The following is a 17,962-nucleotide window of genomic DNA, read 5'->3' as shown; positions in this document are numbered from 1 at the left end:
TTAAATAAATGAACCTCCTACATGCATGCTTGGTTTGCAAGTAAACACAGTTTTGCTCCCAGTCTGTTTGGCTTAAATGACGTCACGATGACGCCCCTTGGTGGTGAAAGTGTTAGGGCTGTAACAATATGCGTATCGAAATCGAAATACGCAGAGCCACGATCCGTGTCGCGATACAAGAAGGCAGAATCGCGGTACACCCTTTCAAACTTCTCAGCCCAAAAACAGAGGCGCTTCCAAACTTCAATTTATGAATACTTTACTTTTTATTTAAATTACATTTTAAACTTACTTAAATTACTTTTATTTTTTATATCTATTAGTAAGTCGTTTTTTCGCCGACCTGCGACAATCTTCTGCGAGTCACGCAACGTCCACACTCGCCACTGGCAGAGCATTCATTTCTTTTAAGCGGTCGCCATTCTGGTTGCGATGCGGGGAGCGAATCTGTAAACAAGCAGCTCATTGGCTGGCTAGGTGTGCCACAAGCCAATCACAATCACTTGACCGGAAAGGCATGCAGTGTTGCCAGATTGGGCGGGTTTAGGTGCTTTTTGGCTGGTTTTGAACATATTTTGGGGTGGAAAACGTTAGCAATATCTGGCAACACTGAAGGCATGTCTGCTTGGGCGGAAGCCTTCTGTGGCAGTTACACTTTGACACGCGAGCAATGTTTCACCATAAAAATTCCGTAATTTCCATCTGTTTTCCGCGATCACAGAAAATCATTGGCCCTATGAGAGTGAGACAGTGAGAGAGCCACCCCCCCCCCCCCCCCCCCAAAAAAAATCTTAACGGATTTACACGATTTGGAAAAATGACTTTTTCAGAACCGGAAAAAACAGAGCTTCCGGCTCAACAGTATTATTTTGAGAAATAAAACAGTCTTTGGATATACATTTGTTCATTTTTGCATACATATTACTCATTCTCTGCAGTGGTCTGAATTATTTGTTATTAAATAGTTAATGTAAGTAAGTAAATGTTAATAAGTCAAATTTACTACTTTAAAAATACATTTTAAAAAAATCGTGGGTGTATCGAATCGTGGGTCAAAAATCGCGATACGAATCGAATCGTGAGTTGGGTGTATCGTTACAGCCCTAGAAAGTGTGCATAAGTGAGATGTAAACAAACCTTCGGAAATTGGGCAAAACAGTATATTTTAAGCGTTTTATTAAATTTTCGGGTGCAAATTAGACACCAGGAAGATTGAATTCGTTTTTGGGTCGTTCTTCTAGACAATAAAGTTGATATTCTATATTTCACCTCCGACCGTTGCCTATGACCTTTAATGTTAAAATGTTTAACAGTTAAAAATGTTATAATCACGTTGTCCGTTATCACCCAAATGAGGCGGGGTTCCCTTTTGAGTTTGGTTCCTCTCGAGATTTCTTCCTCATGTCGTCTGAGGGAGATTCTCCTTGCCACCATCACCACAAAAAAAAAAAAAAAAAAACACCCTTGCTCATTGGGGATAGATTAGGGATAAAATTAGCTCATGTTTAAAGTCATTCAAATTCTATAAAGCTGCTTTGTGACGATGTCTATTGTTAAAAGCGCTATAAAAAATAAACTTGACTTAATTTGGATTGCTTTTTCCACCCAGCTTTCAACTTGTTCCTTGTCACTAGCATTAGAAGCAACATGAATAAATCAATCTTGTGTCATTGTTGTAGTAAATTTCTTTTATTTGAAATCAGGGTTTTGGGGAGCCAGTCCTGAGTGGACTTAACTGCTGCTCTGCTTGGCAGCCAGTCTCTTGTCTCTCTCTTCAGCAATGGTCAGACGGATACCCTTTCCACGAGGAATGGACACCCATGGCTTGTTACCCTGGTTAAGTGAATAACCACATAAAAAAGACATGATTAGGGAAATTAGGAACAATGAGTTCACCCTTCACACATGGTACTGGTTTGTTCACATAGCAACTTGAACCTTGCTCATTTTATATATAAAAGTATAAAAAAAAAAGTAAAAATCCACTCAGTGTGCCTGTTTTGTGTGTGTCCTTAAAGTTACTCAAAATGCGATAATGAAATGTATTCATTATGATGGATAAAACCCATGATCATCCCCATGTTGCGTGACTAATGATGTATTTATTCCACAAATATCAGCTCTTGTGCAAGTTTAACATCTTATTAAAATGCATGTAGGAAAGCACATGAGATCAATGGGAAATCCACCAGCCAACAATAAGAATTTACAAGAAAGAATCACGTTGTTTCAATCTCCATCTGAAATCCTTACCGAGCCAACTTTGTACCAAACCAAATGTGAGCAATAAAAGAAAATCGAGTACAGCTACAGAGCAGCTATCAGAAGACAGATCCATTTCTTACTCACCTTGCCAATGACAAAGATGTTGGAAAGCCTGGTGGCAAAGCTGTTGCCTGTGCTGTCCTTCACGTGCACTACATCAAAGGAGCCAGGGTGCCTTTCTCGGTTGGTGATGACACCAATACGACCCAAGTTAGCACCGCCTGTCACCATGCACAGGTTACCTACGGACAGGGAGACAGACAGTAGACATGTCGCTCAAGCAGAAATGACGACGCATATTAAAGCCATCTGGTTTTTACAGGCAAATCTCATGCCAAATAATTCCATAATGGATTAAAGTCTAACTGGTTGGTTCCAATTTGCACAAGTTTCCACTGGCTGCCCATCAGTATTAGCAGGCTGCAGTGTTCTTGAAGAAATAAGGATTCTAGAAAGCTACAAAACAGCAGGACTGACCGGTGTCAAACTTGATGAAGTCTGTGATTTTGCCAGTGTCTAGGTCAATGCGGACTGTGTCATTGGCCTTGATCATGGGATCGGGGTAGCGGATGGTGCGGGCATCGTGGGTCACCAGGTGAGGGATTCCCTTAGTGCCAATGATGATTTTTCTCACCTTGCACAGCTTGTACTACACGCACAAGGGGAAAAGGAAGATTAATGCAAAATCAGAAACAAGACTTCTATAATGTAGTGGCTGCAAAGTTGAACAGAGACTGATGGAAAAGGTGGCTCAGCAGCAAAGCACAGCCAAGCTGCCTTGTTGTCACTGTGGTTTCTTTTAGCAAGACCTTTAAACTCAACTGTACAGCTCTATTCTGTCTTAACAGTAAGCAACATGAGCAAAAAGGTTTATTTAAAAAAAAAAGAAAAAAGGGGGGTGGGGTGTTTGTTCCGTCAGGATATTACTTCAAGTAGTCAGAAACCAGGGCTGCCATTAAACCCACACAACCAATCCCAGTCAAATCGAATAGCTTTATTGATAGAGAAATTCACGTCAGGCTTTCGTCTAAACGGGGGAACAGGGGCGCTGCACCCTCTTACTCTCGGCGTGCGCCCCCTTACCGACTCCGTGAAAACATCCCAGCAACGCTACGTGACAATGTGTCTGATCATCAAATACGTTATAATTGCTCCAAAAATATTCCAATCATAGTAGATACACCGCCAGACGGTGCAAAAACAATCCGAATTGGCGTTTTCCAGACTGAGGCGCCATGTTGTTTAGTTGTTTACTTGTCGCGGCTGCTCTCGCGAGATTTGACATGGGTTACATACAAGGTCAGCTGACTTGTAGAGCGAGATTTCTCGAGACTGAATGACCTTTCACCCACCGGCGCGGGAGCTTTTGACAGAAGTAGTTCGCGAGTTGTTTTTGTTGACACTTGGGCATTTAAAGATGTCGTCCCGTGGCACGAAGCGGAAGAAAGCCAAAGACTGTCCGGGGCAGAAGATGATTACTTCTTTCTTTTTCAATGTTGACAGACAATTTGTTACAATTTCCCTCTCAGATAGCCTCAGAATGTCCCATTGGAGTATTTTTCAAAGGCTTTGCACGGCGGGGGGGGAGACAACCGGCACCATCCCCCCCCCCGCTTCGCTCCCTCGCCATGGTGAGCGCCCTCATACTAAATTTTTCTAGAAAAAACCCTGCACGTTAAGCTTGCAAAACTGACATGTTAAAGCCTTATCCCAGGTACCACATTTTCAGCACTTAGGTAGTCTAAATGTTATAAACAAAAACCAGGTTTGGGTTTACAGACACGGACAGTTGGCCAATGTTACACTAACACAGAGCAGCGCTAACTGACCTCACTGACAGCAAGCCATGCTATGGTCATCAGGGCCGAATTCACGATCTTTCAAAAAGCAAACTCTCTGAAAAAGTCCCTCAGGAAGGCTTTGACTTCAATTATATCCCACTCACCTTGGCCTCCTCGTTGGTGATGCGGTGGACGGTAAAACGGCCTTTCACATCATAGATCAAGCGGAAGTTCTCTCCAGTCTTCTCAATGCTGATCACATCTGCAACACAGAACACAATATAGTAATGCTGTCCATCAGCTGTTCATACAACCTGCTCCAATTCCCCTGCGAAAGCCCAGGCCTTATAGTGCAACAGTCTGTCAGTTATTTCACAAAGCCTGGCATCATGCTGCATCAGGTTTTGACGAATGAATCAAATCATATTTAATATCCTCCTGGCAATCCTCTCTCAACTCCCACTGGGTGAATGACGATGGCTCCATTAAAACACAACATGTTAAGAGGACGGACATCTAGCAGCTCCAGCCATCTGTTAATCTGTGCTATCAAATTCAGCCATTATATACAAACCACTGATTTCAGCATGTCAACACCACATTGCTAAAATGTGTAAACAACTCCAAATGGAAAATAAATAACAGTAAAACTGTAATCCTGGATGTGCTGCATTGCAAAGCTAAACTGCACATCAACAATAACAGAGACACAGAGACACCTCTGCTGTCAAATCCTGTCTCATGTTCACAGAGAAGCCATGGTCTAATGGTTAGAGAAGGAGCTTTGGGAGCAAAAGGTCTCTGGTTCGATTCCCTGGACCAGCAGGAAACCCATGCTGACAACATGCAAACTCCACACAGAAAAGCCCCCGTCGGCCTCTGGGCTCGAACCCAGAACCTTCTTGCTGTAAGGTAACAGTGTGAACTTCCAACTACTCCCCAGGCTGCTCTGGGCATGTTGTACATCGCTCTGGATAAGAACGTCTACATTACAGGCATTTACCAACATTCATCGCTGATGGATGCAAAAGCACCACTACTCAAATAAATAAAAATAATTAAAAAAAAGCACTCAACTGCATCTTTAAATCAACTACTAACTTAATTTGTGCTCATTCATTTACCTTCAGTGTAAAACCATGTTTGCCTAATACTTTAAGTCACAGATTAAATAAAGTCTAACACAATAAACTGATTCTCAACATGGCTACCGTTGCTCCTCATTTTTTTTTTAAATAGTAGCAGATACAGGAAATACATGCACCGAGTGCCAGTGTTCAAGATCTAGGACTCCCGAGTCTGAATGGGGACGACCTGAATCTGCTTGGCAAAATTACCATTTAACAGTAATATTTGGACAGGATAAGATTTCCTGATTGAGTAATGCTGCCAGAGGATGCATTTTATTGTTCTACTTTTTCAGCAGAAGACTATAAATGCAATATTCATCTTATGTGCACAATACTTGTCATACCTTTTTTGCACTGTACTTTCACAATCCCTGTATTTCCTACTCCATTTATACTGCAGTTTGTTCGTTTTTTTAAGGAAAATTCCTCGGGTCCAAATATTTACTTGGGACATAAACGATTGAAATTAGTCCAATAAAACGGCCAAATCGCAAGACAGCTATATCGCCTCTGATGTTTACAAAAGGGATCCTTCCATACTGTCGCTCATTCATATTGTTGCAATCAGCTAAATACTCTGGCATTACTTTGGAAATAGACTTGATAAATTCTGCATTAATGACTTTGTAAACATCAGAAAACAGCTCTGTGATCAGACAGGAGGCAGTGAACGGGGTGCCGTGTCTGAGAGCGGGAGATGAGAAAGGTAAAACCACGACTCTAGAAACAGTCATTTTCTACGGTTTCTTTACAGTTACTGAGAGAAACAGACCGATGCATCTCTCTAATGCCGCTTTTCCACTACCAACGCGGCTGAGTTGGGCTGAGCCGTGCCGTGCTGAGTTGGGTTGAGTCAAGCTGAGTGGGGCTGTTGGAGTTGCATTTCGACTACAACCGCGCTGAACCGTGCTGGCTGGAAGTGGGTGGACACATTGGGTGGAGTTAGCGAAAGTGGGTGGACGTCACGTGATGACGTTAGGCGGCGCAAACAGTGACATCAGTGAGCTTTTAAGCGGTAGTCTCACGACCCGGATAGCAAACAATAAACATGGAGTTGTTAGTGTTGCTGGTCTTGGTGCTGTGGCTTGTTGTCACCGACAACGCCAACAGATACTGGCAAGAGCGTATAGTGCCGCTTTTCCACTACAAACGCGGCTGAGCCGTGCCGTGCCGAGTCGAGCTGAGCGGGGCTGTTGGAGTTGCATTTCGACTACAACCGCGCTGAACCGTGCTGGCTGGAAGTGGGTGGACACATTGGGTGGAGTTAGCGAAAGTGGGTGGACGTCACGTGATGTCGTTAAGCAGCGCAAACAGTGACATCAGTGACAGTGGCGGAACAAGTCAGAGCCGGGCCGGGGGCGGGGCAAATGACCGGGCCCTTTATTAAAGCTTATCATAACATCATTTTAGGCTACAAAATGTCCGCAACTGCGGTGTTTACCAATTTCAACACTACCGGGTGCAACTATGTTTAGTACATCAAGTCCTTCAAACGAACATGTAACTCAGAAACAAAAAAACATTAGGATACTGTACATGGCTCATAATAAAACATCAATAGCCTATACTGCGCACATTATTTGAAGGGCATACGAATGAGCGCTCAGAGGTTGCAACGGTGACAGGAAGAGTCAGAAATAAAAGGAGGGCGGTGCAAACCTCACTGAATGCACTGTGTTTACCAATTTCAACACTACGGGGTGCAACTATGTTATTTTGTACATTAAGTCCTTCAGACGAACATGTAACTCAAACAAAAAAACATTAGGCGACATACTGTACATGGCTCATAATAAAACATCAATAGCCTACTGCGCGCATTATTTGAAGGGCATACGACGAGCCTTGCGCTCCGCGAACTCGTCCACGATGCTCTGTATGTCACTGATTCAGTGAGCTTTTAAGCGGTAGTCTCACGACCCGGAGAGTAAACAATAAACATGGAGGACATGGAGTCGTTAGTGTTGCTGGTCTTGGTGCTGTGGCTTGTTGTCACCGACAACACCAACAGATACTGGCAAGAGCGTATAGATGAGGCGAGGCGCATAAGGCTTCAGAAATTCTCGTAATTCGTAATTCTTCTTCTTCCGGGTTTGCGGTGTTTACAGATCCCAGCGTGCTTGCGGGGCGTGTGTGGGCATGTGAGTACACGCCTCCTCACCAATCAGTGCACAGGGGAGTGTCTGCTCACGCCCCCAGCCTCACTCGGCACGGCTTGGCTCGCTTCAGCCCCACTCCAAAACGGTGTGAGTTTTAGGGGCTAAGCAGGGCTGAAATGAGCTGAGTCGTGCTGGTTTTTGGTAGTCGAAACGCGAGCCGTGTCGGGCTGAAGTGAGCTGAAGCGAGCTGAAGTGAGCTGAAAAAGGGTAGTGGAAAAGGGCCATAGATGAGGCGAGGCGCATAAGGCTTCAGAAATTCTCGTAATTCGTAATTCTTCTTCTTCCGGGTTTATGGTGTTTACAGATCCCAGCGTGCTCGCGGGGCGTGTGGGCATGTGAGGACACTCCTGCTCACCAATCAGTGCACAGGGGAGTATCTCCTCACGCCCCTAGCCCCACTCGGCTCGGTTTGGCTCGCTTCAGCCCCACTCCAAAACCGTGCGAGTTTTGGGTGCTGAGTAAGGCTGAAGCGAGCTGAGTCGCGCCACTCTGAGGTAGTCGAAACGCGAGCCGTGTCAGGCTGAAGTGAGCTGAGAAAGGGTAGTGGAAAAGGGCCATAAGGTTCCTTTCCATGTTTCCAGAAGTGTACATGTTCTAACTCAATACTGGACCAATTTCAATCATTTTTGTCCCGAGTAAATATTTGGGCCCAAAGATATGGGATAGAGCCCAGGTTTAGTTAGATAAATAAATAAATGAATACGCCAGAGTTTTCCTTTAATCTCTCCCTCTTTGGTAATGTAATTTATCTTAATGACACTGAATTGGGATTTCACCAACAGAATTTCATTGTGTCAAACTGAGGCATTAAAACTTTGAATCCAATTGGAAAAACCTAATATTTCTAAGAATGTCGGAAGAAAAAGAACAAAACCCTGATTCCCACAGGAAGTTACGTTCTCTTTGCCAACATGTCAGTCAGGAGGACCTGGTTAAAAAAAAAAAAAAAAAAAAAGACTAAAAATCTCTACTTCAGTAACCATTACGTTATTCCAAGTCTACATGTAAAACTATTCCAATCTGAATAAGTCTAATGACCTCTAAAGCAAATCTGAGCTCAGACACATACATAAAATCAGATCAGAGTTCACCGTACTGCTTGTACGATCTGACGATGCCATGAGACGAAAGATCTATACCATCGCTGGGCCATCACCTTAAATTACAGGGATTTAGTAGACGCTATTATCCAGAGCGACATACAACATACCCAGAGCAGCCTGGGGAGCGGTAGACCGTTTGCACATGACGTCACATGCCCATGATCCTCTCTGGTTTATCTGTGTCCGCCATCTTTGTGGAATAACATGCGTAGCAACAAGTACCTTCATATGAAATGTCGCAAATTTGCGCAATTATCAGCTGCTCAAAACAATTCTGCAAGGCTGGAGTCAGATTGTTTAGTTTACCCACTGTTAAAATGCGAGAAAGACCCCAAATGGAAGCTCTAACCCATAGACGACAGACAGTGGCTTGCAAATCTGAACAGATCGGACATAAAAGAGACCAGACTACAAAATATGTACAAGTATGTGCAGATCATTTCGTAAAGGTTAAGTTTATTTGTACCGTTTCTGTGAACCATAGACAAAACATATAAAGATGCGACATACTGTAATGGCCCTTTTCCACTACCCTTTCTCAGCTCACTTCAGCCCGACACGGCTCGCGTTTCGACTACCTCAGAGCAGCACGACTCAGCTCGCTTCAGCCCTACTCAGCACCCAAAACTGGCACGGTTTTGGAGTGGGGCTGAAGCGAGCCAAACCGAGCTGAGTGAGGCTGGGGGCGTGAGGAGACACTCCCCTGTGCACTGATTGGTGAGGAGGAGTGTCCTCACATGCCCACACACGCGCCCGCGAGCACGCTGGGATCTTTAAACACCGTAAACCCGGAAGAAGAAGAATTACGAGAATTTCTGAAGCCTTATGCGCCTCGCCTCATCTATACGCTCTTGCCAGTATCTGTTGGCGTTGTCGATGACAACAAGCCACAGCACCAAGACCAGCAACACTAACGACTCCCATGTTTACTATCCGGGTCGTGAGACTACCGCTTAAAAGCTCACTGATGTCACTGTTTGCGCCGCCTAACGACATCACGTGACGTCCACCCACTTTCGCTAACTCCACCCAATGTGTCCACCCACTTCCAGCCAGCACGGTTCAGCGCGGTTGTAGTCGAAATGCAACTCCAACAGCCCCGCTCAGCTCGACTCAGCACCGCACGGGCTCAGCCCAACTCAGCCGTGTTGGTAGTGGAAAAGCGGCATAAGTGATATACAATGCAAGTGCAACTCCAATTTATATTATAGTTACAAATGCATAGCACATAGCCCCAGTAAAATGTAGATAGCTGAGCTCAGTAAAATGTTGCCCTAGAAGGCGTCAATAATTAGGTTGATTTTTTGTTTGTTGTGTACATTTGCCATACATCGTCTTCATACTCTACGACGTTGCTGTACGGATCCACCCCTGAACATCATCTCTTTTCCCTGTTTCTGACCTTGTCACTATTACTCAATTCGTGGATATATTTGCAAAAAATTACAGTTCGCCAATGGACTCTCATCGGTCGCCATGGATGCTATACCACAAAGATGGCAGACGCAACAAAATCAGAAAGCATCATGGGAGATTCGTGATTTAAGTGCAAACGGTCTGTTGGGGTTAGGTGCCTTGCTCAGGAGCACTTCAGCCATTCCTGCTAGTCCAGGGGCTCGAACTGGCCACCTTTGATCCCCAAGCTGGCTTCTTTAACCATTAGGCCATGGGTTCCCCATGACTACACATCTAGAGATGAAAGTGGAGCAAAGAAAAAAATCCTGAACTTTTGAAAGTCAAACTAAGATTTTTTTTTTTGGGGGGGGGGGGGGGGGGGGGGGGGGGGGGGGGGGGGGCTACGTCCCCGTCCCCCCCCCCCAAAAAAATTTAATAACATAACACGCAAAACCCTGCATTCTAGTACTTATTTTCACTAAAACAAGTTATAGCTTTTAAGCCTTTTTCTTCATGTACATTAATGATTAACATGTCAAAAATATAAAATTTAATTCCCCTAGTTAATGAGTAATTTTCAGGTGTGCATTTAGAAAACGCGATGATTTTCCTGCTACACAGTTCATTACTTTGAAAAAAAAAAAAAATTAGACAATTGAAGGTAAACTCAGCAAAATCCCAAAACAGTGCTGTTAAAAAGTAAAGGTCTGTTAGAGTTTCTAAAGCTTTCAGGTTTCTGTGTTGGGGACATTGATAAACGAGGCTCAATCTTTTAGTAGAGTTGTGCGTTTGCAAAAGCTAAAGTGAACTAAACATTTCCAATTCAGATTTATGCGAGTTGAAGCCAATTGTTGCATTAGTTCGCATCGTCTGTAAATTTAAACACACCAATGAATACCACATTTCTCATGTAAATCAGGGGGCATTGGGTGGGTGTGTGTGTGTTTGTCTCACACACTGACTGGCAGCCTGAGTACATTATGCAACAAAAAAATAAATTACCATTGCTAGTTTTAGGTAGCAAATGGCCCTTTTCCCACCTACCCTTTTCTCAGCTCACTTCAGCCCGATACGGCTCACGTTTCGACTACCTCAGTGCGGCGCGACTCAGCTCGCTTCAGCCCTACTCGGCACCCAAAACTCGCACGGTTTTGGAGTGGGGCTGAAGCGAGCCAAACCGAGCCGAGTGGGGCTAGGGGCGTGAGGAGACACTCCCCTGTGCACTGATTGGTGAGGAGGAGTGTCCTCACATGCCCACACACGCCCCGCGAGCACGCTGGGATCTGTAAACACCGTAAACCCGGAAGAAGAAGAATTACAAATTACGAGAAGTTCTGAAGCCTTATGCGCCTCGCCTCATCTATACGCTCTTGCCAGTATCTGTTGGCGTTGTCGGTGACAACAAGCCACAGCACCAAGACCAGCAACACTAACGACACCATGTTTATTGTTTACTATCCGGGTCGTGAGACTACCGCTTAAAAGCTCACTGATGTCACTGTTTGCGCCGCCTAACGTCATCACGTGACGTCCACCCACTTTCGCTAACTCCACCCAATGTGTCCACCCACTTCCAGCCAGCACAGTTCAGCGCGGTTGTAGTCGAAATGCAACTCCAACAGCCCCGCTCAGCTCGACTCAGCACCGCACGGCTCAGCCCGACTCAGCCCAACTCAGCTGCGTTGGTAGTGGAAAAGCGGCATTAGAAACCGGCTCTTCCATTATTGCTGTTTCTTCCACGCGTTCTTGATGTTGTGATCTAGAAACGGCACTAAAACTTGGCTTCGAAGCCACAATATGCAACTTTGATGGAAAAAAATATATAATTGCTGACCTCTCTTCACGTCGAAAGGAGGAGGAAAGTTTCACTTGTTTTGACATGGTGAATTATTAACAAGAGGAAATACTTGTAATTCGCAACTAAAAAGACTGCAGCTACACTGGCAGCTTGACCGTGCTTTCTAGTGCGATTATGTTGTGCTTGCGCAGAACAGTGTCAGTCCTGCACGCCTTAGCTTGTGCACCTGAAGGAGCGCCTTCCTAACGAGCTCCGGCACGCGCGCTGTTAACGAAGAACACTTGTCTTTAATCAATGAACTGTGTTTGGGCTATTTAAGGACTGCACCCATGCAAGGACGATGCGAAGCATTACGCCGCGTCTAGGAACGCAAAAAATCTGGAAACCAAATTTCTGCATTCGGGAAACCGGAGATTTTCAAGAGTTTTGTCAACTTTCATCTATACACATCTCAACCCATGTGATGCTAATTTGGCAAACTCTCTCCGGTATCAGGAGTGTAATTTCAACACTTACTCTCACAGACTTACCCATAAATCCAGCAGGGTAGGTGATGTCGGTGCGAACCTTGCCATCAACCTTGATAAACCTCTGCATGCAGATCTTCTTGACCTCATCTCCAGTCAGCGCATACTTGAGCCGGTTCCTCAGGAAGATGATGAGGGGCAGGCACTCCCTCAGCTTGTGGGGACCGGTGGAGGGCCGAGGAGCCTGAACAAAATACAGCACCAGGTCAGGACGAACTACATTTTCCTCCACAAAAGCTACTATACACACAATCATCATCATCAGAGTGATAGTGGGAGGAAGAAAACTCACAAACACTCCAGTAAGTTTGTCAAGCATCCAGTGTTTGGGCGCTGCAACGCGCTTCAGGTGTTTCTTCGGTCCGCGGGCCTGAAACACACAATAACCACAACTTAATTTTCAGTTTGAAACCATTTAGGGTTAATTGTCTTCACACATCTTGTAATGACACTATTTGTACTATGAATGGAACACAGTTAGAAAAAGTATCCTCCTATAAATACCTAGGAATATGGTTGGATGATAAACTGTCGTTTAGTACACATATTGAGTGTCTCTTAAAAAAAACTCAGACCCAAATTAGGATTTTATTTTAGACAAGTGTTTTCCATACAAAGCAAGAAAAAGGTTGGTAGAGAGCACCTTCTTATTAGTATTAGACTATGGTGATATGATTTATATGCATTCCTCACAATTGCTATTGAAAAAATTGGATGTTTTATATCATTCTGCGGGGCGGCACGGTGGTGTAGTGGTTAGCGCTGTCGCCTCACAGCAAGAAGGTCCGGGTTCGAGCCCCGTGGCCGGCGAGGGCCTTTCTGTGTGGAGTTTGCATGTTCTCCCCGTGGGTTTCCTCCGGGTGCTCCGGTTTCCCCCACAGTCCAAAGACATGCAGGTTAGGTTAACTGGTGACTCTAAATTGACCGTAGGTGTGAATGTGAGTGTGAATGGTTGTCTGTGTCTATGTGTCAGCCCTGTGATGACCTGGCGACTTGTCCAGGGTGTACCCCGCCTTTCGCCCGTAGTCAGCTGGGATAGGCTCCAGCTTGCCTGCGACCCTGTAGAACAGGATAAAGCGGCTAGAGATAATGAGATGAGATACATCATTCTGCCTTGCGTTTTATCCCAGGAACAGCAAATAGGACTCACCACTGCTTGCTATATGAAATGGTTCAATGGTCCTCTCTCTCAGGAGAAAGTTTCACTTGTTGATTTTTACTTTGAAAGCATTAATGGGTAAATTACCACAGTACATCTCAAATCTGCTTTCTTATCACACTAGTATTTATAGTACAAGATCTACAAATAACATACTATTAAGCACACCCTCAAAAAGGACTGAACTGGGCAAGACCTCTTTTTCCTTCTATGCACCATACGTTTGGAACGAACTTCAGAACACACTACACCTAGAGACACTTCCTTCTGTTAATACTTTTAAAAATCTTTTAAAATCAGCTCTTACAGAGCAGTGCCATTGCTTTTAAATATGGTGCCCATGTGTCTACGTTTTTTTTAAAAAATCATTTTATTGTTGTTTAGTTTTTGTTTTATCTTAGAATTTATGTGAGTCTTGTCTTCTTGCAGTCTCTTGTCTTTAGTGTTCTTGGCTGTACTGTCAATTGTTTTTGTTATGTTTATGAGATTTGTCTTGTTTTAGTTGTGTTCCTTTGACTTGGTGTATTTAGTGTATGTTATATGTTTAGTTACAGCACATATTCCACTGTTTTGTGTGCTTTGTAGTCTGATTTAGTCTTTAGTGTTTTGGTAGTGTTGTCCTCTGTCCTTGTGTTTTTTTAACTTGCTGCCACTTGGCCAGGACACCCTGGAAGAAGAGTCACTGTGACTCAACGGGACCTTTCCTGGTTAAACAAGGGTTAAATAAAACTAAAAAAATTCTCCAGAGTAATCTTTTACACAGAGGAAGTGTTTAGCTTTCTTAGCACCAGAGCTAACGCTTTAGCTTCATACACACGGACACACAGAGCAGCCGAGGCCTTCAGGCACACAGCCGAGCAACACTCACTGAAACTACACTACATTCACTAATGTTTCTCTTTTTTTTTTTACAAAAAGAGACCAAACTTACAAAAGCAAAAACAGAGTTAAACTGCTCAAAGCTGTGTTAAGGCGCCATGTAACGCTAATATGGCAGCAGGACAGAGATCCACTGTACACTCAAGCCCAACACTTTCCTGTAAACATCTTTAATACAAAATCAAACCAAACCACAGTAATATAAGGGTTTATGAGCACGCAGCGGGTGAAAATATTATATTTTAGTGTTTTGGTTGATAAATAATGTGCAAAAAGTCTGATGATTGTGGATAAAACCTGAAGAGAGACGAAAAAAGAAATCTGCTCACCATGATGGAGTCTGCGGAAAAGGGCCACCTACTTCCGGGGAAAGAGAGATATGCCGCACTACGGCGAGCGAAGAGGGACAATTGGAGCGCAATGTGCGAACTGAACGCGCTTCTTCCCCCTAGCGGCTTGGATTAGAACTACACTCAAACTCACCAGCCATGGCCTCATTTTCTGTTTATAAATGCTTTGAGACCTCAAGAATGGCACAAGAATAGTTTTAAGCGTTAACAATAAATCTAATATAGTCATTTTTACGATTAAAGTGATTCATATAGGTAGCGGGCTGAGTGAATGATCTTGACATCCGTAATGTCACAGCAGGAAGGCTATCGGTTTCATCGCCATTTCCACTATAGACCCTTTTCACTCACGTGACCTTCGTAAGCGCGACCGCCATTTTGGACATGAAGAAATAACGGTTTATGGCACAGACCCTTTCGGTTCTCGCTCATCTAGCTGCTACAATGACTGCTTAGACTGCAACAATAATACCTAACACACATTTAAGTATCCGTCGTAAAGACGTGAAACTCGTCGAGTGACGAGTGTGTTCATTGATAAGCTAACACAATCTAAAAGTAGACATACCATCACACTGCCCTGGCGCTGTGTACAGGTTACCTTCTATGGTTTGTGCACTCACTATTTGCCATTACTTTCTCCAACCCAGTGTTCGAACTATGCCGATATTTTCGGGGGGTCCCTTTTTTTCCCTTGGGGGGGTGCTTGCGATTGCGCTTGTCTCAGAGCGTGGATCTCGAAACACATGAGAAGCCTATCTTACGCACATATCACGCGGACTCCACACCTCCACACACGCATCGCGTCTGAAGTCATAACTCATCAGGGGAAATCGTGTCTGCATTGGCATGTTCAAAAAACAACCTCGTGTCAACAATGATACCACACGCAAGAACAAAACAGTCAGGCTACTCAACACATCTGATCCACAGCAGCACCAAAGCATCACTGGAAATCATGTCAACAACCAATCTTCCATTTCAACACGCGTCAACAAACAAATGGCTCCACAAACATGAATGAATCGGTCAGGCTACCGATTCCAAACCCACAGCAGACGAATAATTAAATGCATCTTACCTTAAAGCAGAATCGACCACAAAGGAAGTGTGTTGGCACTGTTGGCACACTTCCTTTCTTCTAGTTTGTGTCCCCAACCTGGCAGCAGCAGTCGTTGTCATATCAGTTTATTTTATCTTTGATGTAAACACAACACTTCGGATATGCAAATGCTTCCCGTTACACACGATTGCTATGTCAATAAACATCATTTTGCCAATATTTTAGAGACCATCCATCTTCTCCGTCGGTCAGCATCTGTCGGGATCCGATAAAATGATAAATCTTGCCTTGTGTGTTGATGGTTACTACATCCAGGTGCACAACAATATAATGTCATGATGGAAGTCTTGCTGAAAGTAAAAACTTTCTTTGATGGCTATATTCCTTTCGATGCTTCGCCGTCGTTCCTCGTTGTTGGCTGTGGTAGACTACTAGTAGTACATGTCCAAAATGGCGGCCGCGTTTGTCGTGACGTCACGTGAAAAGGGTCCATACTAAAACACAGAGCTGACTGCAACTCCGATCCTCCATTTTGAGCTAATTTATCGCCATGCCACGTAGATGTGTTGCTGGCCGGTGCAGCAACACAACAGAAGGTGGATTTACATTGCATTCATGGCCCAAGAATGTTCAAACTGCAAAGATTTGGCCGCATTTTGCAAGAAGTTGACGGGCACACTGGGCGCCGACGAAGTGGTCTCTCCTCTGCTCTGTACATTTTACTGAGGCCTCGTATGAGACCTCTGATCTGTTGAGGAGCGTTGGCTATAAGAAAGAGCCAACAAAGAGGGTGCAGTACCAAAGAGGGTGCAGTACCAACAATTAAATAAAACTACAAGAAAAAGAAAGTATTTATTTTATTTTTTAAAAGTGAGTTCAGTTGCACCAGTCCTCCTGCAGTGTGAGCCGAGGGTTGTTGGTAAAACCCAGGATGGAACAGGACGGGACATATCGCTCGGGCAGTGACCTCCCCGCAGTTGTTGCTAAAAACCGGTGACGTCCCATTCCATCCCGGGTTTTAGTAATTGCCTGAGCCGAGCAGTAATGGCGGAGTGCTCAGTATGGAGAAAATGGAGAATGAGTGGAGCAGCCGCCTGATTTCTGCGCTGGATATTGCTGCCATCTCGCCCTTACGTGGAAGAAGCAAATGAACGGAGAACTGAACGAACAACTGAAAGTCAGATTGTTTCAAAACAATCGGTCACAAGATCGGCCTTCAAGAAGCGAGAACACAGATGGATAAGCTCCAACTCTCCTTTGGATAAAAAAACAACGAAAACACATTGTTTACCTGCATTTTGATTAATACATGTAACTTGTATTGTGTGTTTAAATTACTGGGATAAGATTATTTAATTTGCTTCAGAATGTGATTGTCTCAGTTCATCTGATTATTTAATTAGCCTTTTACGTTTGATCAGTGAAAATGCATGCATGTACATGTATGTTGCATAAGTTATAACACCTATCCTGTTTTAATGAGAGTCAACCCACAATCAATGAAGTCAAATCAGTCTTAGTTGAGCAAGTCAGTAACGGTATTTCTTACTTTCACCATGAATTTTTATTTATATGACTTTGGTCTATAGCTGTCAAAGGCCTCGGCCTTAAAACCAGTTCCCGCTGTGACGCATGCACTCAGGGCTGGCTGGCTCAGCGGGGCAGCTCAAATGCCAACTTTGTGGTTGATTTTAACTCTCAAATATATGTATTTTTTATTCCTATTTATGGAGCATAGAAGAGTCAAGGTTGGAGATACTATCCACTCAGAAATTTATTTAAAAATAAAGGTTCTGCGTATCTGCTTTAATTACCTCGCCCAGGACAGAGTCCACCAGAAGAAGAAGAAGAAGAAATTTAACAAAAAAGAAATCTGTTCACCATGATGGAGTCATGTAGTAATTTTGCACTACATTGCCTTTACTTTGTATTATTTCTTCCGCCTATTCATTTATTTGTATTTGGCATTCATGGTGGACAGCAAACTAAGAATTTCATTGTGCAAGAGGCTATGTCCTTACTGTGCATACGGCAATGTGATACTTCCTGATGTGGGTGGAGCACAGAAGCATGGTAGGTGAGAGTTGATATTTACACAAATACTTTATTGAGCTTTTCAGCTTGCTTGCTTGCTTCCTTTCATCACTCACTCACACATGCATTGTGGTTGGGAAGAGAGCTCCCTTTCTCTGCTCTCTCTCTCCTTTTATGCTCCGTCCCTTTAACAAACAGTGACACACACACACACACACACACACACACACACACACACACACACACACACAAACACATTAATTGACAGCAGGTGGAATGACTTAGCCACTTACCTTCCCCAACCCCGCCCTCCATTCAC

At 44.0% G+C, this 17,962-nt stretch overlaps 1 protein-coding gene across 2 annotated transcripts; it reads right to left on the bottom strand.

Annotated features, from left to right (window-relative positions):
• Nucleotides 1-1,670: 1,670 nt before the first annotated feature.
• Nucleotides 1,671-17,497, bottom strand: rps4x (ribosomal protein S4 X-linked). Of its 2 annotated transcripts, none has more exons than XM_060922871.1 (7): nucleotides 17,491-17,497; nucleotides 12,451-12,528; nucleotides 12,162-12,342; nucleotides 4,211-4,308; nucleotides 2,743-2,914; nucleotides 2,350-2,507; nucleotides 1,671-1,833 (listed from the first exon to the last, which is right to left on the bottom strand). In XM_060922871.1, exons 1-7 carry the CDS (start codon nucleotides 17,491-17,493, stop codon nucleotides 1,732-1,734), a joined length of 792 nt encoding a protein of 263 aa, XP_060778854.1. In that variant the 5' UTR covers nucleotides 17,494-17,497; the 3' UTR covers nucleotides 1,671-1,731. The 2 variants fall into 2 exon arrangements, with proteins under 2 accessions (XP_060778854.1, XP_060778788.1); XM_060922805.1 differs by lacking the exon at nucleotides 17,491-17,497 and adding an exon at nucleotides 14,526-14,605.
• Nucleotides 17,498-17,962: the final 465 nt, after the last annotated feature.

This window comes from Neoarius graeffei, chromosome 1, assembly GCF_027579695.1.
Source record: "Neoarius graeffei isolate fNeoGra1 chromosome 1, fNeoGra1.pri, whole genome shotgun sequence".
Lineage (NCBI taxonomy): Eukaryota > Metazoa > Chordata > Actinopteri > Siluriformes > Ariidae > Neoarius > Neoarius graeffei.
This window is presented reverse-complemented; position numbering and strand designations above follow the sequence as displayed.

What these genes read in the sequence shown, in the direction of transcription:
- rps4x (XM_060922871.1), bottom strand. An exon ending in ACAAACTTACTGGAGTGTTT is followed by an intron (nt 12,343 to 12,450) that starts GTGAGTTTTCTT and finishes TATTTTGTTCAG; the next exon opens with GCTCCTCGGCCCTCCACCGG. An exon ending in CTTCATCAAGTTTGACACCG is followed by an intron (nt 2,508 to 2,742) that starts GTCAGTCCTGCT and finishes CCCTGTCCGTAG; the next exon opens with GTAACCTGTGCATGGTGACA.